Source organism: Heptranchias perlo, chromosome 10, assembly GCF_035084215.1.
Source record: "Heptranchias perlo isolate sHepPer1 chromosome 10, sHepPer1.hap1, whole genome shotgun sequence".
NCBI lineage: Eukaryota > Metazoa > Chordata > Chondrichthyes > Hexanchiformes > Hexanchidae > Heptranchias > Heptranchias perlo.
Genome location: NC_090334.1, coordinates 32,634,864 through 32,660,877, shown reverse-complemented (window position 1 = coordinate 32,660,877; position 26,014 = coordinate 32,634,864). Strand labels below are relative to the sequence as shown.

Genomic DNA, 26,014 nt, shown 5'->3' with positions numbered 1-26,014 from the left:
TACAAAAAATATCAAATTTTATTGAAGTGATCAAAGCATCCACATCAAAATTTTAACACATTAGAACAGAAACAATTTTTTGCTACACTTTGATTTCAGCAACTTGGTTAAAATGCTCCATTCAATTTTTATGCCTCTTACCTTTTGTTATTGTGCACACATTGTTCTACAATACCACTTACAAATATCTACATTATTCCTATAGTACAAGGGTGCAATAAATCCTGATGAATGCTGATCAATGATCAGCATTCCATACGGCAAAAGTGAACAAGCAGTATCTATTATACACTTTACTGATTTTGATCAAACTTCTAAAAATAAAATCCTTAATGTGGTTTCTCACCCCTCCCCTGCCAAACAGTGTTACAGGCTGTTGTTTTCATGGATGCAGGAGATTGGAGTCAGAAAGGAACAAAGAAAGTCACTATGCACAAACATGACCCATTTTAATAGGAATTTGACCAGTACTTCTTTTGCTGTATGTCCATTCTGAATGAGAAAACTGCATTTCAATATATTAAAAAATTGATCATCCTCCCAATTCATCCCCTTTATTGAGTCCTGGCACATACAGGTGCCCACACTCATGGAGGAGGAGGAAATAATATAATTTATTGGAAACATATATAATGAATGGCACAAAGCCAGTTGACCTGGCCTGATGTAAAACAATCAGCATACACCCTTAAATGCAACAGAGAAAACACAGCCTCAAACCATTTTTACATTTTCCCCCATGGCTGTGTAATAATGTTTTGTTACTGCCAAGTTTTGTCCCTTGAATTATCTGCATTTGTGCAGAGATTCCAGGTGGTGAACTGGAGGTTCTTTATGAAAAACATTCCAATCTGTAGAATGGAAGGGAAAAAAAATGTTGTTTCTACAGAAGGATGAACGAGATGGGTCAAATGGCATGCTCATTTGTACCTGCCTTTATTTTGGTAGAGCAAAAAAAAAGGATGGAAACAAACAATAGACCAGCTTTAGAAGAGAGGAAGCATCATGCATTGACACAAGACTGGAGAGGCTTTGCTGAGGTAGGTGAACCAAGACCATGGAAGAATTTGAAGATGAGGACAGGGATTTTGAAGTTAATACATATGGGGAGGACAGAGATGAGTGTGGATGACAAGATAGAGGATCCCTGGATGAGTTAGAGTTTGTGTAGGAAAGTAGACCAGAAGTGCTTTGGAGAAGTTATGCCTTGAAGCGATGAGGCCGTCACCATTGGCAGGGATAGAATGGTGCAGTTGGAGAACTTGGTGATGGACCAGATATGGGGCTTGAAGCTCAGCTCTGGATTGAACAGGACATGTGGTGTGTACTTGTAAATTCAGTCAAACTTATCAGGCTGGGACAGTAATGGGATCAGCATTTGAAAGTGTTTCTTTTTTTAAAAAATTCGTTCATGGGATGTGGGCGTCGCTGGAGAGGCAAGCATTTATTGCTCATCCCCAATTGTCCGAGAAGGTGGTGGTGAGTCGCCTTCTTAAACCGCTGCAGTCCGTGTAGTGAAGGTTCTCCCACAGTGCTGTTAGGAAGGGAGTTCTAGGATTTTGACCCAGCAACAATAAAGGAACGACAATATATTTCCAAGTCAGGATGGTGTGTGACTTGGAGGGGAACGTGCAGGTGGTGCTGTTCCCACGTGCCTGCTGCTCTTGTCCTTCTGGGTGGTGGAGGTCGTGGGTTTGGGAGGTGCTGTCGAAGAAGCCTTGGCGAGTTGCTGCAGTGCGTCCTGTGGATGGTACACACTGCAGCCACAGTGCACCGGTGGTGAAGGGAGTGAATGTTTAGGGTGATGGATGGAGTGCCAATGAAGCGGGCTGCTTTGTCCTGGATGGTGTCGAGCTTCGAGTGTTGTTGGAGCTGCACTCGTCCAGGCAAGTGGAGAGTATTCCATCACACTCGTGACTTGTGCCTCGTAGATGGTGGAAAGGCTTTGAGAAGTCAGGAGGTGAGTCACTTACTGCAGAATACCCAGCCTCTGACCTGCTCTTGTAGCCACAGTATTTATGTGGCTGGTCCAGTTAAGTTGATTGTGGGGGATTCGGCGATGGTAATGCCATTGAATGTCATGGGGAGGTGGTTGGACTCTCTCTTGTTGGGGACGGTCATTGCCTGGTACTTCGAGAAGAAGCTGTACAGAATTGCTTTATAGTTTCTCACGTTGATCTGCAGTTCGTTCAAGCTCAAGCAGGATTTTTGTCTGGCAGTACTGTGACACTTACGACTTGTATTTGCAGATTACATCGCAGAGGAGTGGCATATAGATAAGGAATAGGAGAGTACTACAGATGGAAGTATGGGATACAGAATGAAAAAGAGAAAGCATTGGGGGAGATGAACTGTGTTGGAATAAGAGTGGTGGGGAGCAGTATAGCAGAATGGTCTATTGTATCAAAAGTTGCAAGGTCATCCAGAAAACAAGGATAACATGCCATTTTGATCAGGATAGTCTCTGTTGCATAAATCGGATGAAACGCAAGCTGGGTGGCAATATATTCGAGGACCTTGCAGGGAGGGAGGGAGGGAAATGGGAAGATAGGTTTGTAACAGAGGCGTTTGAGATTATCATTCCACTCCAGGACAGCCTTGGAGAACTAGGATGTTTGCTGGACAGTGTAAAATTAACACTGCATTTATATCCAAGAAAAGGGACAAGACACACCAGACAGAGTTGTGTTCAGTATCAAGAATGAACTTGCATTTATATAGCACTTTTTACAGCCCAAGGTCACCCCAAAGCATTTTGCAGCCAATCAATTACTTTTGAAGTACAGCTAGTTATTTATGCAAACATGGCAGCCAATTTGCACAGGTAGGTCCTACAAACAGCAAGTGAAATAAGGACCAGTTATTTGTTTTTTGTAGTATTGGTTGAGGGAGGAATATTGGCCAAACACTGAAAATGCACTGCTCCTCTTCAAGTACTAGCATTGGGTCTTTTATCTTCACCTGAACAGGCAGGGAGGTTATCAGTTCAACTTCTCATTTAAAAAATGGCAACAATATAGAACTCCTGCAGTAGTGTACTGAAATACCAGCCTCAATTATATGCTTGAGTTCTGGAGTGGGACCTGAACCCACAACATTCTAACTTCAACAGAGAGTGCACCAGCTGAGCCAACTGACAAATTGAATAGTATAGTAGAACAAGTGCAGTACCTAAAGCATCAATTCCTAGTACTAAAGTCATCTTCCTATCCAAATGAATTTACTGGAATAAAGCAGTAAAGCAACAAAAGATGTTTTTGGACATCGTCTGAAATCGAATAATTCCATCACATCGCTAAGCAAAAACAACTATATAACATTACAACTCTGCTGTTATAATGAAGAAATTACCAAGAATTGCTTTGGGCTTATTTGTAATTATGTTGTAACTGACCTGTGATGTTTCTTCCCCCACCTCCAAAACAAAAGCATCCTCAGGGTTTAAAACATGTAATTTTAATATAAATTATTTTAGGCAGCTTGGGTGCAATGAAAGTATTCACACATTTAATAACATCTACCCAATATTCTAATACAAAGATATACATTCCACTGAAATTAATACATAATAAAAGATAAAATTACTGAGGCCGTGTGACAGTAAACACTGACCACTCATTTTTGGGAATGTGTACAAATTCAGCCGAGTGCTTCTTCAAAAGCCCAAAAACTGAAGTTACATGGTTGTGACTTGAAGTTTAAGATGATTTATGTGACAGCTCCCTGGCACAGGATGTGGTTAGAATTGAAAGTTTTATTTTTAAACTCACATACATTGTTTATTGGTACGAGGTATCTGTTTTAGGTATTGCCTTGTGCTGATAGTCGCCATCAGTGCAAATAACTTCCAGAACATTCAGGGACACATGCATTAGAAAAAGTGCAAAGAAAAGCAACAAGAATGATACACATTGCAAAGGGAATAAACTACAAGGTAAGCTTAAGCAAAACAATCTAAAGGTTAAAGATTAAGGGGAAAACCTCAGGTATATCAATTATTAAATGGCATAAATAAGGTGAACCCAGAAGGTGAGTCAGGATAAAAGGGCCATAAATTGTACATTTTAAACTTGTATTTCTAAAGTCTTCCAACAGTTTATCACTGAACAACCTACTAGATAAAATCAATGATATTAAGGGCATTAAAATACAGTTGGATGTTCGGCTGAGTGGAGTAACAAAAGAGCAAGGTTTAACAGGCCAAATTAACCATGGATAACAAAACAAATTATTGCAAATTTATAGCAATTATTTGCATTCGATCACTGCAAAATTGTACCAAGTATATTTGGCTGCCTTTTATTTATAAATATAACACAATACGTAAGTTTAACTTGAGTCAGTAAATACTTCCCAGTGCACATCACAAACAGCAGTAAATCTTTTCGATGTAGGTTGTAAATCAGATATTTCTGTGCGTTATTACCATAATGTCACTACATTTTCTAGAGTCACATATGTTGCACCTAAAAGTGATTTGTTCAAATCTGGTCCAGCAGCTGTCTTCACAGCAGGTCTTTAACCTGTCTACTTGAGACAAAACAAATTGCAAAGAGATCTAGATGCCACAGACAGGAACGTCCCACTGCTCACCCAAGAGGTGTTGGCAGTCTCTTCACCACCTCAGCAGTAACTCTCAGGTAGGCGTTGGCCTGTAACACAAACAGAAAAGCTACCAGGATAACTTTTCTGATCTAGATTTAAGAACTAGAGCATCAATATTTGATTCTTCATGTAGAGTTTGGAGGTGTTGAGTGCTGATGCATATTCTTTTTAAGAGGGCAAAAATTAAACCTAACTTTTATATCATGTACAGCTGTATACATACTTACAATTCACAATATATCTATGCGTAAGTGAACACGCCAATGATAGCAACTACTCTGCCCAAGAACTGCTTACTAACTGGTAGTTTGTCACAGTCATCAATTAGAAGATAGCAATGCAGAAAAACAAAACAGTCTGCCGTTAGTTAGACTTGCCCGTACACTTTTAGGTTGTTAAATTTTTTGCGCTGCAAGCTGCTGAAAGTGAGCGCTGATAAAGTTGCAGTGAGGGAAACAAGGCATCTGGGTCCTGAGTGAACAGGGCAAGCAACTGTGTATCTCTTTAACCAGTTAGTTTGAAGGATTGTGAAATTAACAGCACAAGGACTGAGAAGTAAGTGTAAATTACACTGGGTGAATTTAATGTCATATCAGGTACAGAAAGCAAAAGATTGGAATTAGAGAAAAAGTCAAAAGGAAAAATTTAAAAAACTTTACATTTTTTAAATCTCCAACAACAGTTAAAACCTGAAGGAATGAGACTCCACACTTGCTCGTTAATTTTCAGTGCCAGAGGAGTTGATTGGTAGTAATTAACACATCATTAAAAGGTACTTAGATTGAAATGGTCAACACTTAACTTTCTGTGGAGAGTTTAGTTCGTATCTACTGCAAAACTACAGGAACTTAACGCCATTCAATGCACTTCAATGGTGAGATGCCGTTTTCACCAAGCTAACGATGGAGTGGCGCATCTCAGTCAGCAACTTTTAGATATCTGTGTTTAACCACGCATTTGCCCTTTGCCTGAAGTTGCTGTAGCATTTGTGCATAAACAACAGCGAGCGCCATTAGCCTCACTGTTATTTTGACAGCGAATGTTGGCCCTATATATGTTTGCACCTGCGATTTCCCCATAGCACATTTGGTCTCTACCTTTGTTTCTGTACTTTCGCATTCTAGGTGTTTCTGCACAGAGGCATGCACATAATATAGGCCAATCACCATCCGTCTGTCTATTTATCTATATCTAAATAAAATTAAACAGGATTATAATAGCATCCTTAAGACATATCCAATCTGAATACAGTCCCACACTCAGCATCCGAGATATCAACCATCCACGTGTGGGGTCAGGTGAAAAGCATGGTCTATGTTACGTATTTAAGTTAGTTACTTAGTAGACTGCATTATTCTGCCATGATAGGACACAACAAGATATGGCTTTGAGATCAAGCAAGACCAAATTTGCTGGGATGTAAAAAAGTCACAAAGGCTTTTACCCCCAAGCGCATCTTCTGATGTTTCTAGCATTAAAAAAAAAATCAAAAAATAATTCTCCATTTATATCCTGGTTATAAACAGAAATTTGCCAGACATTTGCTGGATAAAATACTTATCCAACAGACAGTGATGTCATAACACACTCATAAGCACTTAACTGGCATTGCTTGGCCACTGGATGAATACTGCATTCAACTTCCCTCTAACCTTCGTTAATGCACCATAATATTTAGCAATTTTTGAAACTAATTCTCTTCCCTACGCTCCTGAAGGCATTGACTCCTTGATGAAATACTGTTGCACAAGCATCGATTGTTTTTGGAACTTATTGAACTGGCTATTCAGAAATAAGCTTGGACACTGAATGACAGGACACCATTTAAGCATAGTGAGTGTCACAATCCCATCCGCACCAGACATGCACACAATTTCCAAATCTAGTTTGGTTCCATAACCAAATAGCAGAAAAAACATGTTATTTTTGAACAAACGGCAAAAATGTAATTCAAGAGCAAAAAGATAACACGTCTATGCCAAGCATGATGTTATTGGGTAGCCACCAGAGGAGCAATTCTGGCTGATCTATTCCTTTCGTAGTACAGGGACAGAGGCCAAATTAGGTGCACCCACTGCTGACTTGGCTAAGATGAGCTAACTCGGCGCAGAAATTCAATTTGGAGCCTTCCTGGACTATAAAGCTCAGTACCATTCCAAGCTGCTCGAGAACTTTAAAAAACTGGAGGTGTTTATACATTTTTTTTTAAAAGATTCCGGGTTTCCTGGGTTAGATTTCAGTTTACAAGACATATTGAAGTGCATTCAATAATTCGGTGTTCTCTCTGAAGTTTGAACAGGTGGTGCAACATTAGGATGCCTTCAAAACACTATGCAGACACCATATTAAGTACTAAGTATTTGTTGGCCTCTTAGATAAGGAGGAACTAAAATCTGAACATCATGATTTTTAAAAAAATATATATAATCGTTCAGTCATTTGTCAAAAAAGCAAAACCAAAACACAACATACCTCTGGACTGTCTGGATGAGATACAACAATTGGTTGACCTTTATCTGACATTTCCCTTATATTTATATGCAATGGGATATCACCTATAAAAGATAAATCAGAACTGTTTTTCCAGTTTTGTGTTACAGCTTGACGACAAAAATAAACCTGCAGACAAAATACGATTAATTGTACGGTTGTAATAATCAAATACAACACTGTCAAAATTATTTTTGAGCATGCATCACATCTCTGTTCACTTAATATTAAACATCTCCTTAATTTTGATCCGTACCTAGAACATCTAGTCCAAGTTTTGTTGCCAGCTCTTTTGCTCCATCAGCCCCAAAGATGTGAGTCTCGTGTTTGCACTTTGGACACTGGAAGACGCTCATGTTTTGAACAATACCGAGAACCTGTCAAAAGAAAGGGCTGCTAAGTTTAGGCATATATATTCCCTGAAGCAGAACTGAATCTGACCAAGTTTGCAACTATTACTTAAAAATTTGACTAGCTTATATTTTACCACATCCAATTTAGTTCATTGCCAAGTGGCAGAGATGTGGTACTGTTAATCTATAGCATTTTAAGAAAAAATGTAATTCAAGCACAAAAAGGCACGATAACCACTGAAGCAGTTGCCAATCTAGATACATTTATCAAAGAAACTCCAGAAAAAAAGACTCTAAATTGATAAACTTCATTTGCAGCCAAGTTTACACTTTAATTAATTAGTGATGATTCTGATTGTGGAGACATTGTTTATATATCAGCATGTTCACTGTTGATGTATAATTGATGTCTCACAGATTACAGTAAATTTCTATTTATAGTTAATGCAGGCTTTTTTTTTTGCTTTTACATGGATCTATTGCAGTTTCCAATTTCACTTTTCAATTAATTTTAAAATGTTATCACCACTTTCCAGTTCAGTCGTCTTCATTGAAGAGCATTTCCTCTCACTATAAGCAATTGAATATTAAAACAGCAAATGCTGTAAAAAAAAATTTAAAATTAAATACTGTAACCAGATTTTCAGAAAAATAAATTTCTCATAGCCTGGTTCTAAAGGCAGATTACTTAATATCTGGTGCAACCAGTCTCTATCATATATAATAAAAACAATTGTGCTGGATTCAAATTCAGCCCAGACTGATAGGATGAAAGCTTCCTCAGTTGAAAGTTAGTGTCCCATGTTAAGTAAATTTGAATGGTCTTAATCCCAACCCATGCTCAATTTGCACAGTCTCAATCCTCTGCCTGCCAATTCCACCCTTACCTCCAATTTTAAGTGAAAAGAGGTCATGGATTTCTTGGTTTCCAAGACTGAGACTATCTATGCAGCCACTGTCGCCTATTCCTCTGCTGGCCTTTCCCCAGTTCCTCACCCACTCCAGCCGTGATCATCAGATGCTCTGCAGCTTCTCCTCACTTTGTGCCCTCAGCCACAAAAAGAGAGCGATGGGTCTCATCTCTTTCATGAGACCCACCACTCACTTTTGTGGCTCCCTACCCACCCAACTCCCACTTCTGGCCCCCACGAACTGATTTTGTTAATGTTTCTTTCTTCTGACACCGACCCTCTTCCTTTTAAAACTACTGTCATGCCTCTCCTCAAAACCCCACCCTTGATCCATCCATGCTCTTCAACTATTGCCTCAGCTCTAAGTTCCCCTTCCTGCTTAAAAGATCCTCAAAAGCATTGGTGGCTCCCAGTTCCATTTCAGTCAAAATTCCTTATTCAAATCCCCATAGTCCAGTTTTTGCTCTGCTCACAGCACTGACAGTCCCAGCCAGAAAAAAAATCACGAATGACATCCTCTATGATTGTGACCCTGGTGCATTATCCGCCGCCCCCCCCCCCCCCCACGCATTAAAAGGAAAAGTCAACCATACCATCCTCCACTATCCACTTTCTTCTTTTGAGGTCCATGAGAATGCCCTTGCAAGGTTTTACTCCAACTTATCCAAATGTAGCTAAACCATCTCCAGCAATCTTTATCCTGCACATTATCACTACCTCCAGAGTCCCTCAAGGATCTAATCTTGGCCCCCTCCTCTTCCTCAATTACATGCTGCATCTTGGTGACATTATCCACGGGCACAGAGTGAGCTTCCACATATGCATTAATGGTACCCAACATTTATCTCACCACCATCCCTCCTGATCACTACCATGCTAGCAGACAATCTGTCTTTCGTGAAGTCAAATTTGTCACAACTTCCTGCAATTGAACATCAGGAAGATCGATGCCATTGTTAGCGACACCCACCATTAAGTCCACTCCTTAGGTTCCAACTCCATTCCCCCTCGCCAGCCAGTCGCTTAGGTGCAGACAGTGAAACCTTGGCATCAAATCCAACATCCTGCCTAAGACCACTTACTTCCACCGCTGCAAAATCTCCCTGAAGCCCTCCACTCTCTACTTTATTATTCCAACCCCTCCTTGTTAGCCTCACATCCTTCACAAGCTCTAATTTGTCCAAAATTCAGCAGCCTGTATTCTAACCCACACTGAAGTCCCACTCATCAAATACCCTACTCTCAGTAACACAAAATGGCTCCCTGTCGACCAACACTCAATTTTAAATCCTCAACTTCAAATCCTTCACTCCACCCTATCTCAGCAATCTCCTTCAGCCTTGTATCCCTTCCAGTCCTGTAATAATGAATGTTTGCTCTGTTTGTGTTCCCCCTCACTTCCCCCACCCACCCCATGATTCACTGATTGCCTCAAACTGCTCCTCTGTTTGAGCAGTCGGTGACTATTTCCGTTAACAGAAATTGTAAAATTCAGAAGAGAGCCTTGGCAGCCCCCCCACCCCCTTCCTGCCTGCACTTAAATATCATCCACACATCAGATGTGTTGCCTTTCATTCTCTGACTGGCGTTTTGTGCAGCCAGTCCCATCCCCCACTACCAGTGTTAAGAGCCTTGAATTCTCTTAGTCCTAATCTCAAGCTCCTCCCTAAATCTCTCCACCTTTAAAAACCTACTCAAAACACAGATTTTCATCATCCTTCCTAACCTCTCCCTCATGGCTTAGCATCTATTCTCCTATCTATTTCCACTCTGAAGCACCTTGGAACGCTTTTTTTTTTAAAAAAAAGCTAAAGGCGCCATATAAATGCAAGCTGCTGCTCTGGGCATGGACACATGGCTAAACATTATTTTTAATGTGAAACTAATTGGCCATCTTATTCAGAAATGCACAGAAAGCTGGTGTGGGAAAGTGAAACAGTCACGCTGCAGTAATGGATATGTTCTGATACTCTTGCACATAGCTGGGGCAGAGCATTTTATTATACATTTAACAATGTTAAACTTGACCCAAATGTATTCCATGATGGCGCAGGGTGCCTAAAATGGTTAATAGTTCCTTTCCACAGAACCAACATCCCCAATTGATAAGCACAGAAACAAAAAACTATAGTACCCAGTGCAATAAAGTTTTTGAAATCAAAGGTTAATTTATTCAACCAATCACCATCAAAGCCACAAGGCAAAGATACTCAAGATGAATGATGGTAATGCTTTCTCACCACACAAGGGAGGAATGTACACCTTGCTTGAGCGATGCATCAGGGCCAAAAGAGTATTTATCATACGCATGAAGCAGCCCTACATAATTATCATAGTACGGTACAGCTCAGGAGGCTGCCATTCAGCCCATCATGCCTGTGCCAGCTCTTTGAACGAGTTTGCATATTAAACACAGTAGTACTCCTGTCTCTGTCAAGACTCTGTTTATACAATTTTTAAAAAGAAAATGTTATTCGGCATAAAAAGTGGAATTTTCATTTTTGTGTATATTAATGCAACAATTTTACTCAAACAGATCAATTTGCAAATAACTTTGCTGGGCACATACCTGCATCTCAGTGTGGAGTGGCAAACACACTTGACCAGCTTGCAAAATTTGCTTATTTACTTATAATAACCCAAAGTGTGACAGGTACTAAATCCTTCAATATTCCTTACAGTGGTGCTTAATCCACAATACTGCCTTGTTCTCTCCCAGCCATATTCAGGATAACATGGAATATCATTTTGATAGTCTGTATACAATCAAATAGGAGACTTAAAATTATTTTGAAAACCTACTGCACCTGATCATATCTATGCTATAATTGCGTTAATCTTTGCACTACTGGGTCTTGAATAATCAGAAAAAGTAGCCTTTGAAAATAGTTTGCAGCCAAAAGGACAATTTTCCATCCAAAGGTGCTCCTACATCAAAGTTAATTAAGTAATGTTTTAAAATGAAAGCTTTTCCGATGCAGTGAGTCGATCAGCCATAAACACAAGGAAAGTTTCAGGTTTAATCTGTTGAGTTACCTGATCTGTCAGGAGCCAGTAAGACAGTTGGGGGTCTACAAAAGGCTTCCAGTGTGTCTCAGGCAGGGAGAGGGAATTAAAAAGTCAGCCAGAGTTCCTACTCCTGATCATTATCAAGCAACTGCTACGTTTTTGGATGTCCAGAGTACAGGATTGAGAAGGGTTGCAATATTGCCAGTGTCAGATGGTCATTTGGACAGAGTACTGGAAGGTGCCTAGCAGTCACAGAATTGTACTTCAGGAAGAAGTTGGCACCTCCAAGGGGAGAGGGAACAAGAAACAAAATTAGCAGGAAAACGCATTTTCATAAAATTGTACATTCTATACTTGGACCAAGTTTCTAACTGTCCAAACATATCTCTATGTCCATTTTTTTTTTAATCCAATAAAATTGAGCGCTCAAGTTTGCAGTTTTTTCCCTCCACTCAAATGCTGGTTCTCCATACTTTAATATTCCTCTTTTCAGACTACCACAAAAGGAATTTATGGACTCTGCTTTAACAAGTTTGTAGCAGAGAATTCCCCATTCCAACTATCCTCTACGTAAACAAATTATTCCTAACCTATAGAAAGCACAAACTCTTCTGCTAGCCAACTTCTTACAATCTTCTAATTTCTTACTGCTTTTGTAAATAAATACCATTATGTAACATCATAAGCAATATATAATTTACTCTGAAATCCATGTTTCATTTTCAATCACTAACCGAGACAAGACATTAACTCCTATAAATTGTACTTACAGGAACATTAACTTTTCGAAACATTTCTGCTGCTCTCTCTGCATCCAACAAAGCAATGTCCTGGGGAGTAGAAACAATAACTGCCCCTAAAGGAAAGTACAGTAAAGCCCCATTAGAACACCATCTTTTGGAGCCATGCAAAAAGCATTTTAGAAAAGAAGTGTATAATGTAGTCTTTCTGTGGATGATGAGGTCATAAGCATGCATGTTGTATGCTATCTGATGAAGTGCTTCTACTCTAATTACCTCATGCTACTAATTGCTGCAGCTGAAAATTTTGAAATTTAATATTTGAATTTACTACATTACTTTAAAAAGTAATGGTTATCATAGTTCATATAAATCCTGAAGTTTAAAAAGTGATTGTAGCAGAGAACTGGTGGTCCTGCATATTTGTGCACCAAAAGGAGTTGCTGAACTCAAGACAACCCAATAAAGATATGGCACTGAATGGAGGCCAGATGGACAAGTCACAAGTGACTCTTGCTGTTTTCCTATCCCCAGTTACAGTTCCTCATTACCAGCGATATGGTACAAGGTTGCATGTCTGTGCTCTTGGCCCTGGAATGACAGAATATGGGAGAATGGCACATTTAATATGGGGCACAAAATGAGTTTATATTTTAACTCAATACAATTTTACAAATGACATCAGATTAAGTGAGAATAATTTTGTCCATTTAAATGAAGGAGCTAGACCACACTAATCTACGATTAGAAAAATATATCGAACTACAATGACTTGGTTAAGGAGATGAATAATGTTTTCAACCTTTTTCATTGTAGGACTCCAGAAGTAAGGAATCATACATGCAAATCCATACATTACAACTCCACACTGCAGCATATATTAGTACAGCAGTGTGCTGAGCTAACTTCTCGTCCCACCCCAAAAAACAAAATGAAAATTACATACAATCTGCAGCAATTCATGAAAGCAGCTCACCGCCACCGTCTCAAGGACAACTAGGGATAGGCAATAAATGCTGATCTTGCTAGCAATACCCATATCCCAAGAATGAATCCAAAAAATTTTCTTGAAATTGTATTCAATTTCGTTTCACTTTATTGGTGACCAATTTCTAGTGCCTGGGACCGAACATGCTTATTGACACCTTCGAACTACTGATGTTTATGACATCAATGTTGTCAGTATTGCCAGAGTTAAACCTGGAAATAGTTGTTAAATTACTGGATGAATGCCCACCGTATTTCATCCACTTGGTCTGTACTGTACTGACTGTAGTGTTCAACCCATTGATCTGAAAAAACAGACGAATCAAATGGAGGCCCGTGGAGCACTCAAAAACAGATTGCTAACTACTATTGCATTTCTAACTATAAATTGATAATGCCCTTGACTGGAAACTCCACTACATATTGTTCCTTTGTCCAGAGGACTGATGCGCACATAGTTGACGAACTGGAGTGATCTCCTCCATATAGTGCCAACATTTCATCTTTCTCTGCATGATCAATGGATGTGTACGCAAAATCTGACTGCACCAATGAATGTTTTTTTTCTTTGAGGCGAGAAAAACCACTAAAATACCAATAACAGACAAGTGCTGACAGTGTTCAACAAACAATGCGCTATATTAGAAGTTTCAAATAAAGGGGACAAATATCACTTTACTTTAGAGCTATCCATTCCAACAATAAAAATGCCAACCAACCATCTATACATATCGGTTTCTCAAAATAGCTTTCAGACTGAAGCAGCTACCCTGCTACTGGGCAGAAAACAAATTATTTGTATGTGAATATGCAACAAGCCCATTTGACTCTATGTTGCTTCCATTTTCACTTCCGCCCATCTCTAAACTGGATAAGCTACATATCATGTAACATAAAAATAATTAGCATCTTATGGATGCTGGCCTTGTAATTGCTAACAATATTCTCATTTACAATGTAATAGTGCTGCAATAGTCTAAACTGAGACAAATAAAAAATGCATCATACAAAAACCACTATGCTAAACCAAAAAGGTTTGTATAAACAAAAGCAATACACATTAAATATTCTGTCAGTGCGCCATCTTGTGGCTTCCAAATTTTATTAGCTGTGCAGAAAAGCTAAACCCAACATAGAAAAACAGATCGCACCCAGGGGGCAACTTACCAGAAACATTAATTGGATGCAACATTGGAAGATTTACACAAGAATATTAAACAACTTAAACCTACCTGAAATAGGGATGTTTTGAGAGATAGAAAGCTGCACGTCACCTGTGCCAGGAGGCATGTCTATCACAAGGTAATCCAGTTGACCCCAGTCAACCTACAGAATAGAAGATATGCACAGCAAGGTGGAGAAAGAATATTTACACTTGTACGTTTATACTTAATAACTATCCTATACTTGTAATGTCAATGAAATCAATAGCACATCTGCAAAAGGTACTTTACTCTAAGCAAGAAAATTCATGAAGACAAAACTCAAACTAAAACTAAAAAAGTAAGCAATATTCACAAAAATATTTCTGCTTTAAAGAAGTTTGTAATGAAGAGATTCAAATGCAACCTGAATTAAAAACATCCCCATGAAAACATCAATGTTAATAGTTTCTGGGCATATTTAAACAGTACAAAAATACTACCATAAATAAGTCTCAGTGAAAGATCCTGGTCGGTTAGCACACCCACATGCCATTCTGCCGACCAGTAAGAACCACATTCATCACTGAGCTTCTTCACATTGCAAGCTCCTGACCTCAGAGTATCTGGCAAGGTTTTGAGCACAAGATAAGCCTCGCGAAGAGACATTTGGAAAATGAGGGAGGATTGGCTCATGACATTCCAACATGTTTTAATCAGCCAGTAAAAGAACAGCTTTGATGGAACAGGGTGTAGATGTCTTGGAACTCTGCACAGGTAATATGTTTCATGAACCCCAACAGTAAAAAGTGATGTTTTAAAGCTTTTATAAAACAATCAATTGATGTATGACGTAAACTCAAAAAACAATGCTTCAAATTTTCTGTAGATACATTTTGAATGCACCCATTTTAAAAAGATTCTTTCCTTGACAATTATTAGTTTTGATTTAAGTTTATGGACATTCCAAAATATTGAACTATAATTTGTAATTAAATGGCAGAACAAAAGTCTTTCCTTAGAATTCAAGCTAATCCGCAAGAGACCAGACACACTCTATATAAACAGCAGCAATGCCCTGGCAAAAGTCAGGACAAATAAGTACTGCAGAACTTCAACAAACATGGCAGGGAACATATATGTATGTCATAAAATTTGGCTCTTTGGTTCACCTCAAGATACATTAAGTGAAGCGCCCTTACATTAAAGAGAAGGCAACTCTGGATAATTACTTCCCCACAGAGCATGTTCGTTCTTAACAAAGAAAACATTTTCTTAAAAAAAAAATCACAATTAAAGGAATTCTGTCAACAAACAAAGCACAATATACAACTAGACTGATGGGAGTCAACGGGAAAACACAAAAGCCTCTTTAGCTTCCTGGACCATCATCTTTGAGAGATTTCCGAGACAGGGGACTGAAAAGTGAAATATTGTCAATAGGCTTGGAGCATCCTGAACTGCTTGTTGGGATTAGTAGACGGGCCACAGGTGTTGAGGTCAGGGTGAGATACAAAAGGTCGTATTTCAGCCCCCTAGCAATGAAAAAGCCTGAAGATCAACTAGCTCCATGTTTTTTTTTATATTTTCAAAATCAGATATCTTTAGAGAGCAGGCAATTTTTCAGGTATATACTTAAAGATTGGATCCTACAGTGCTCAGTCTACAATAATGCCTTTTTTTAAAACCCCCTCTCCCCCCACCAATTTGGGGGCAAACATTTAATGTTATTTTGACCATCTGTATACAATCAAATAGGGGACTGAAAATAGTTTTAAACCAATGGATGCAAACAAATAATTTTCCGCAGTAACACTTCATCAACGTCAAGGATTGATCCCATTGTGTTTATGGTAGAACTGCATTAATCATTGCACTTCTAGGCTTTGAAAAAAAAAAATCAGAAAAATAACCTGTAGAACCAGTTTTGTGTCACAAGGACAATTATTTCCAAAGTTGCTCCCACATCCAAAACAGGCAAATACAATGTTTTAAAATGAAAATCATGAGAAAAAAATTTGGCAGAGTAGGTTATATTTGTTAGGAAAAAGTGACATTCAAGATTAAAATGCTAGAGGTTGAGCGCAGAGAAACAGAAAAGTTTCACTGTGATGAAGTCAAAAGTATTGCTGGACTCAGACCTAGAAGCTGCACCAAGATGTGCTGTCTCCAATAAGTTCATGCCAGACTTCCAAACTTTGGTGAAAGAGAGAGACAATAAAGTTTTGCACTGAATATTGGTAGATAATTGTTAAATAAATATGCATGCAAGGTACATTTACATGTATTGTGTGCAAGACATTTTCTAAATCATGTGGCGAAAACAGTGTCGCGTGTCAGTAATTTATATCAGACAACGCCAACTTCGATAATTGGGCAAATAAAATTCCAGTCTGCTTCACAAAGGACATGAGGTCTAATCACTGGAGCGGGTCAATAATCCTGAACCCAAGGAGAGTATCCATCATATAAACACAAAAACTCAACAGCTTCCCCAAAAGGTGAGTGGGCAAATGGATCATCCAATGTGGAACTGAGACGTACAGAGCCGCAAAGACCCAGATTTCATCCTTAGCTTGTGCTGAGGCAACACTATAGTTAGCCTCTGTACTCCTGGGTGAGGGAAGGGAAGAGAAGAGAAAAAAAAAATATTAGCTTGGGCTCCCATTTCCGATTCCTCTCCAGTGAACCATGTGGGGAAAGCAGGCAAGTGTGGACAAGATTGCGTGTCACTGTCAAACAACTTGCCAGCACACTACTGGCAAGAGAAGCAGGAAGCAAATAGGGAAAAAAAGTTATTTAACATAGTGTGGTCTCACCAAATTATATGCAAACACATCTTAAAAAACGTACTTGTGGATTATAACAAATGTATAATTTCTGTACTGATTATTCTATTCCTCAAAAAGCTCCAATAGGAGAGTTTTCCTCACCTGTCTCAATAGCCTTTCTATTGCTGACATCACCATGAGACCTCTCCAAACAATTGGTGCTGCTTCTTCGACCAAAAAACCCATCGACATGCTGCGAAGAGAATGGGCAACACAAAAGGACAAAGTCCAAGATCATTTAATAAGCATCATCAGCTAACATTTTGTTACTGACATGTATTTCATTGAATAACTTGCACAAAAAAAGCTGGGATGTCACTGAATGGAAAATGCTTACCAGACAATCCCAAAATTTACCAAGGGTCTCATCAAGTTGCCTTTTGGAGGGAAAAAGTATTTTTAAATTAGATTATTGTATAAAAATGTTAATTGCAAGCCACAGCATTAGCCTCTTATTCCTGGCTTCCCTCAACACCATTCCACCAAATATAAACACGTTGGCATCTCAATGCATTATGCCATGGAGCGGTCGGCACTTTCTATCACAGAGAAGCACAATGCAGGTGGGGTGGGGAGAGAAAGAATGTGTAATCACAGGAAGAAAACATTACAGATGCAGCTTCCATTATGAATGAACAGAGGAACTCAATGGAAAAAGTTGATGGGAAATGGATCCTCGTACAAGACTTTTGATATATTATAGATTATATTTGGAGACTTATGGTGAAGCAAGAAGTAATTTTCTTATTTTAAAGATTAGAACGGAGGTGTTATGACTGCGGAGACATTCCAGAAAATTTATAGCCAAACACACTGCCACACGATTTGAGGAGGCAACTGTGGATGCGAAAATTACTAAATTTTGTAAACAATTTTACAACACCAAGTTATAGTCCAGCAATTTTATTTTAAATTCACAAGCTTTCGGAGGCTTCCTCCTTCGTCAGGTGAACGATGACATCACCATGACACCTCTCCAAACAATTGGTGCTGCTTCTTCGACCAAAAAACCCATCGACATGCTGCGCAGAGAATGGGCAACACAAAAGGACAAAGTCCAAGATCATTTAATAAGCATCATCAGCTAACATTTTGTTACTGAATTTTGGTTAGAGATGCAACACATACTGGATATACAAAGTATCTGGGGGTGTGCACTTGCAGGAAGCGTCTACTAATTGAGTCCCTTAAGATATGGACTGCCAGGCTCAAAGATCAACTAGCTACACTATGTGCGAAATGCAAGTAGAAAAAGTATCCACAAGATACTTTCTAGGAGGCTGTCACCGTTGAAATAGGCAGCAAAAAGTAACACGGGGTGGCATCTCCTAGGACATGTAAAAAGAGTGGGCAGAGTTATCCATCGGATTTTCAGAACTGATGGGGAGGCAAAGCTAGAACTGCATGGATGATAACTACAAGCAGGCCATTGGCACATTAATGGTATTTACAATGTCAGAATTCAGACACACTTACAACTAAAGTAACTAGAGTTGTGGTCCTAAAAAGATACTTGAATAAAACAGAGTTTATATTAAAAATGGTTTACTATTAACACAAAAATGCAAGAGAAATTCCCATTATCTGAACTTGATTTTATCATTCTGCTTACTTCCTCAGACAGGTACTAGAATCTAATGCCTGTACACAGTATTCGGACAATTTGTGCACTCAGATTTTGAGGTCCATTAGGTCCAGGATGGAGGCACACTTCAATGTCTACCCTTCTGAATGCCTTTGCATTTTGCTCTTCTGCCCTTTTTAGCAGCTGTGGGTCACAGTACAATTATGTTGAACTGTAACTGAGTTACTATTTGCCTGAGGGTACTAGGCCAGACATAAGGCAGGAAATATGAGCAGCATGAATATTTCTGGCTGAAGGGATAGCTCAGCTTCATCAGACCACAATAAATTCACCACTACAATAACAAAGTCATGGTGAACTGGAAGAAAACAAACCCTCCTCACCCTCACATCTAAAGGCTCTATTTCAAATAATATCAAAAAGATACAGCACGGGCCAAATGCTTTCTCGGCACCTTAGCCGACAACAAATGCACCAGAGTTGCAGTTCCATTTCCAAAATTTACTACCAGCACAACCTTATGAAGACGACTAATCTGTATTATGGGAAGTTTCATACCATGGTCCTTTTGCCGCTTGAAACTAGGCTAAAGCCGCTTAATTCATTTTAACTGATGTATCGTAGTAATTTAGGCTGGATTCAGAAGTGAAGGAGAGTGCCTCAATTTGAAGCTATCTCAAGTTCACAATTATTAAAACCGACGAATTCTCCTGGACCAACTATGCCAATTTGCTTCTATTATATTAAGAACTGCTCAGTCATGCCGCCACTGGATACACCATCTGAGTAGCTCTCTTCTAGCCTGCAGAAGAGGCGCAATAGATCTCCAGCAAGCTGCTTGGAGAAAATGAAGGCATTTCTTCAGACACAGCTGAATGAGTTCAATGTTCTCCATATTTATATTTAAAATTTGTCATTTCCCCCCCCAAATTAATGATCCCTATTGAGTGATGTGGTAAAATAGGTTAAAGGACAACCCAATGCCATCTCAACAACTGAAAGCTGGCCCAACTTGAGATCAATTAAACTTCAAAACTAAGACAGTTCTCATGTTACAAAATAGAAAAACAAACCCAAGAAGCATTTAAAAACATCTCTTTACAGGATGCACATGATTAAAACTTATTAAAAAGTGTTGCTAGCCAAATCTTTGCAGACATCATTACATAATTTATCAACATAGTCAGTCATTCCAACGCTGCAGTACTGTTGGGAAACTTATATGTGGTAGTTTCTAACTTCTTATTGCTCGTTCCACAATTTCTAATAACATTCACAAAATTCAGCAAGAAACATCATAATAATGCATTCAAGATTTGTCTGAAATGTTTTCTTATGTTGTTGTTCTATCTTGTTTCCTACAGTATTCCACAGAACTTACAGCTAGTTCAATTTATAATACCTTAGGTTAAAAAAAAAACTTACTGTCCGTCAACTCTGGGTTTCCTCTCAAATTCATCATGCTTGGGATGGACGGACCATACACATCTGCATCCAGCAGCCCTACAGCCTTAACAAACAAAAAAAAATAATCACTCACTATGCAATTCAGGTCAACATTCTTGGATATGCTCAGCCTTACAGACCAACCCAACTGAGGACAGCTCTACATTAAAGCAAACATCTAATTCCACAAAAATACACTGGTCAAGAAATGTCACCCTCAAATTAGGATTACCTCAAGATTAGAAATAAAACAGAAAATGTTACAAATACCCTTGGTTCTAATAGTATCACATCCAAATTGTTAATTCTTTCCCTTCTTTCAGATGTTTACTAGAATTTTCCATTTTTATTTGAGATTTTCAGACGACTTGGTTTTTCTTCTCATCTCAATTAGCATTTTTATGAGTGCAGATATAAAAAAATCCTACACTAAGATCACTTACGCGCCTGTCTCTTCAATCTCATGGAGTCGGAGAAAAATAGAAGTATTGCACCTTCGCTCTATTGAGCCTCATGAGCTCGAATCAGAAGCTACATTGTAAAAGCCTTTAACCGAAGACGGCCCTGTCCTTCTCGGAGAGGGCAAGTACTGGCAAGCAACCTCCATGGGGAGAAAAAAAGTACATCAAACACTTTGTATCACAAATCATACAACCCTGAGCATGTACACATTAACACAGCACCCCTTCATACTACATATATTTTTAGACACTACAAACAAAAAACTCAGTTCAAGTATACATACTGCACCACTGCCTCACACCTGAAGCAAAGTTTGTGTACACTAATTAATATTTCACACCACTGCAAAAAGCCTGAAGAAATGTAAAATTTAAACATTAAATCTTAACATTTTATAATGCTCCTTTTTTTAAAAAAAGAGGGCAACTGGCAAGACTCCTTTGCTGTGTCGCAAAAAAAAAAAATCTTACATACTACAAATTATACTACAAACCAACACTATACACCAGATACATCGACGACATTTTCTTTCTATGGACCCACGGTGAGGAATCACTAAAGAGACTACACGATAACATCAACAAGTTCCATCCCACCATCAAGCTCACCATGGACTACTCCTCAGAATCAGTTTCTTTCTTGGACACACGAATCTCCATCAAAGACGGGCACCTCAGCACCTCACTCTACCGCAAGCCCACGGACAACCTCACGACGCTCCACTTTTCCAGCTTCCACCCTAACCACGTCAAAGAGGCCATCCCCTATGGACAGGCCCTGCGAATACACAGGGTCTGCTCAGACGAGGAGGAACGCGATGGACACCTACAGACGCTGAAAGACGCCCTAGTAAGAACGGGATATGACGCTCGACTCGTCGATCGACAGTTCCGACGGGCCACAGCGAAAAATCGCGTAGACCTCCTCAGAAGACTAACACGGGACGCAACCAACAGAGTACCCTTCGTCGTCCAGTACTTCCCCGGAGCGGAGAAACTACGCCATGTTCTCCGCAGCCTTCAACATGTCATCAATGACGACGAACACCTCGCTATGGCCATCCCCACACCTCCACTACTCGCCTTTAAACAGCCACCCAACCTCAAACAGACCATCGTTCGCAACAAATTACCCAGCTTTCAGGAGAACAGCGTCCACGACACCACACAACCCTGCCATCGTAACCTCTGCAAGACATGCCAGATCATCGACACAGATACCACCATCACACGAGAGGACACCACCCACCAGGTGCACGGTTCATACTCCTGTGACTCGGCCAACGTTGTCTACCTCATACGTTGCAGGAAAGGATGCCCCAGAGCATGGTACATTGGCGAGACCATGCAGATGCTGCGACAACGGATGAACGGACACCACGCAACAATCGCCAAACAGGAGGGTTCTCTCCCTGTCGGGGAACACTTCAGCAGTCATGGACATTCAGCCACCCACCTTCGGGTAAGCATACTCCAAGGCGGCCTTCGAGACACATGACAACGCAAAATCGTCGAGCGGAAATTGATAGCCAAGTTCCGCACCCATGAGGACGGCCTCAACCGGGATCTTGGGTTCATGTCACACTACACGTAACCCCACCAGCAAACAAATGTTATCTGTTTTTAATATAACGGGTCATTGACTGTCTTCCTTCTCTCTCTTTCTTTCTTTCTTTCTTTCTTTTTTTTTGGGGGGTTTGTATATTCGGTGGCCTTTTAGGTGACACCTTTCTGTCTTGTCACTGTGATCACCAGGCATTGTTGTGTGATTTTCAAATGCGAAGGATTCGAGGGTTTCATTTCCACACCGTTCACCTGAGGAAGGAGGAAGCCTCCGAAAGCTTGTGGAATTTAAAATAAATTTGTTGGACTATAACTTGGTGTTGTAAAATTGTTTACAATTGTCAACCCCAGTCCATCACCGGCATCTCCACATCATGACTACAAATTACAATTAACAATGGCTTGCAAACCGATTGGGACAGACTCTAACAAAATATTGGCATGTGTATGCCACAGCTACACTGTCAGAATCACAAGATGTGATCAAGTATCCTACTGAACAGCAGTTAAAGCTCTGCAGAACTACTGAAAAAAAACTTTACTGTATGCATCAGCTGAAGCATAAACCCAATAAATGTTTCAAGCGACTTAGCATTTCTCATCGATTCAGGTGGAAAGGTTCTGCTTTTCCAATTAGATACCATTCTGTCTTGGGCTACCAGTAGCCCATGTCAGTAATGCCAGATTTCCTTTGGTTCCATATAATATCTATTCAGTAGATCGTTGTCAATGGATCTAGATGCCTTATTTTGACATTGTTGGTGGCAGAATTTTTAATACTACATCTGTTAACACCAAAGAACTTGACAAATAAAAATAGAATTATTTTCCAGTAAACCAATGCAGGCTAAATTTCCATAATGTAGCAGTGATTTTACAACCGTACAGATATATCATGAACAACAAATGTATATACACACACACTAAAAATAATCACTTCAAGATTCTGGGAACAATTCGACTGTAGCAGCATACGTTATCTAAGGCCATAGAGATTCTTTTTTACATTGATTTGCTTTTAAGTGGGGGAGCATAACATGGTCATCATTTAACACATCTGCCAAACAGAGCTAATCTATTTCTTGAGGCAACATGAGGTAAGGCGACAGATACAACTGATTCACTGTTGCAATGGTCATTACAAACAACCTGGAGAGAACGGGAGGTGGTGGATCTTCAGAATGCTAAAACTGATCCATTAAATGAAAAGTTGTAATCCAACAGATCATAGAATCATTCAGCACAGAAGCACAGCCATCATGCCCATGCTGGCTCTTTGAAGGATTTGGAGAATGGAAGAGTGCACAACCCCAGATTTACCAACACTGTTTGTGGCCATCCCTCCTCAGTGCTACAGCCTGAACATAGGATTTTGACATCAGTAAGTGTTGTGGCAAATTGTCAACACCCCATTTGTCAGTGGCAAATTACAGTTCACAATAGTAAGAATTGTACCTGTAGAAATTATAGCATAAATGTATTTAACTTGTAATTTATAGTGTGGTTATCAACTTTCACACAAATGCCAGTCTTATGCAATGCTTTAACAAAATACTGCTCCAAAAACAAATCCACCTACCAAATCGTTAGCTGCTAATCCCAGAGCCAAATTCACTGAAATTAAAGTAAATTTAGATTAGTACAATATACTACTCTCACATCAGAACTTGAAATTAAGTAGTCTACCAGCTTGAGACCAAAGAATTGTCAGTAGCTCAAAGCACACACCAAGCATCTCCTTCTCTCTTCCTCCACCCCCCCACCCCACCTCTCAAAAAAACAGAAATCAACAGGACAATTCATTTCAAGTGCCTCTGATCTACCTTTTTAACAGCTAGTTACAGAGCAGCACAGCCTTTGTGCGGAAATGTAAAAAAGTAAAAAAAAAGAAACTTAGAAAGTACTAAGTTGCAATCCAATTTATTTCCATTAATATTACAGCAGAGTGCTTCATATCTGGAACAATCAACCCCAGCTACATTTTACCTCATTTCTGTGACAAGTCTGTTCAACAAACCAACCATGCCACTGGTTTCATTTATACCTACCAGCTTTAAACTGCTATTTTAACTGACATTTAAGAAACTGCTTCAGGTATTTTTGTAAAAGCTGCAACATTTGTGATCACCACAAAGATTTGAAATTAGTTGACTTATCTATAGTACTGCAAGACACTTCACTACAAGAATACTGCATTTTAATTTAGGTATGAAGCAATGATTCATTTTTGATTCAGGAGATTCAAATACATTGACATTTACCGTCATTCTGGAATCTATGGCTAACTTAATGCAAAGGCAGCAAGAATAGTATTGGCATATGCAGAATTTTGGAATTCTTAAACCCAGATTGCAAGTGAAACAGCTCTCATTCAATAAGTTTTGTACCTGCAGTAGTCGATTTTCCAACACCTCCTTTCCCTGAAGCAACAACAATAACCTGTTTCACTCCTGGAATCACTGTTTGCTTTGGAAGTCCCCGAGCCATCAATCGTTTTTGTCTCTCCTGTACACTAGAACCTGAAGACTTAAACAATAATTTGCACAAATAGGAGAATGTATTTAACAATTTAAACATCAGCTAATAAGTTTTCATCAATAAGTAGAATTTAAAAAACATTACATATAAAAAGCTCTAAACCATTACTGATTTTGCAAAGAGCAACAGCAACTGCACTTGTAAATGGTGTTGACTGTCCATTAAATTTTAGAAAACAATGCACTCTACATTCCATAGTAAATATGGCCTGGAGTTGCTGCATAATTTCCGCCCAGAAAACAGCTTAATTATTTTTATAATACATTATCGAATAAGTCATGTATTATCACAAACTAACAAGCACATAGACCGATCTGACAAAAGGTCATCGACCTAAAACATTAATTGTTTCTTTCGCCACAGATGCTGCCACACTTGCTGAGCTTTTCTGGCATTTTCTGTTTTTATTATTGACCGCGAACGTCATTATGAAACTAGACCATTTAGAAAAGTTCACTCCCGATGTGCAGTTCCGAATTTGCCCTGCAGTAACTTTTATTTTATGTATGAAACTTATCCGCTTGAAATGTGCACGGTCACATTTTTGAATCGCTAAATTAATACATTCCAGAACCAACGCTGCAGCAGAACGACATCTCCAAGAAAACACCACCAGATGCAACACAAAAATAGCTGATTAGCGTTCGCCAATATTACAAACTAACTGGAGATGGAAGGGCAAATTATGATCAAGTGGAGGCGATTTAAAAACACAAGCGCTGTCCCTCCTGTCTGTTTAAACACACCGCCGACATTTATTATACCACACCCACAAAAATTTGAAGGCCAACACGAGTGACCCATTAAAACAGTGGTTACTCGGGGGATCTTTACGTGACACCCACCCAGAACCGCACCAAACGCGCTGCGAACTCCAGATTTGCCACCATGTGACGCGCTGACGGACAGCGCCGCCAGGCTCCGCACAGTTGCGCCATTTTAGCCCCGCCGCCCTCAATCCACAGCGGCCGCCGGACACGCGCAGCCGCGCCTTCGTCACCACGTAATAAAAACGCGACAACGCAAAACAACAAAGGACGTAATCCCACGGAGGATTCGATTTAAAAAAAAAACACACAGCCGCACAATTACGGATAAACCCGTGAATAAATCCTCCCGAACGACAAAAAAACCAGTCACACCGCTCGTTCTCCCTCTCGCCGCCAACAGTCGCAAGTTTCTCGTGCTCGGATGCAAACGTGCCTGATGACGCGATGACGCCCGGAAGTCGTCACTCCATTAGCGTCTACCCATGGTTCTCAGAGGGGGCAAATTTGAAGGGGCCTTTCATGTGAGCCGTTTGTTTAAATCCTGGGAGGAGGAGGGCGGAGGAGGGGGGGGGGTTTGTTTTGT

General features: G+C 39.6%; 1 protein-coding gene across 6 annotated transcripts; it reads right to left on the bottom strand.

Annotated features, from left to right (window-relative positions):
• Positions 1-25,871, bottom strand: nubpl (nucleotide binding protein-like). 6 transcript variants are annotated; one of them, XM_067991422.1, is made up of 11 exons: positions 25,804-25,871; positions 24,511-24,649; positions 23,703-23,737; positions 20,079-20,163; positions 17,406-17,445; positions 17,171-17,261; positions 14,328-14,421; positions 12,139-12,224; positions 7,352-7,472; positions 7,078-7,160; positions 1-4,652 (listed from the first exon to the last, which is right to left on the bottom strand). In XM_067991422.1, exons 2-11 carry the CDS (start codon positions 24,608-24,610, stop codon positions 4,590-4,592), a joined length of 798 nt encoding a protein of 265 aa, XP_067847523.1. In that variant the 5' UTR covers positions 24,611-24,649; positions 25,804-25,871; the 3' UTR covers positions 1-4,589. The 6 variants fall into 6 exon arrangements, with proteins under 6 accessions (XP_067847523.1, XP_067847524.1, XP_067847527.1 ...); XM_067991423.1 differs by having other exon boundaries at positions 25,740-25,814; XM_067991426.1 differs by lacking the exon at positions 25,804-25,871 and adding an exon at positions 25,507-25,701.
• Positions 25,872-26,014: the final 143 nt, after the last annotated feature.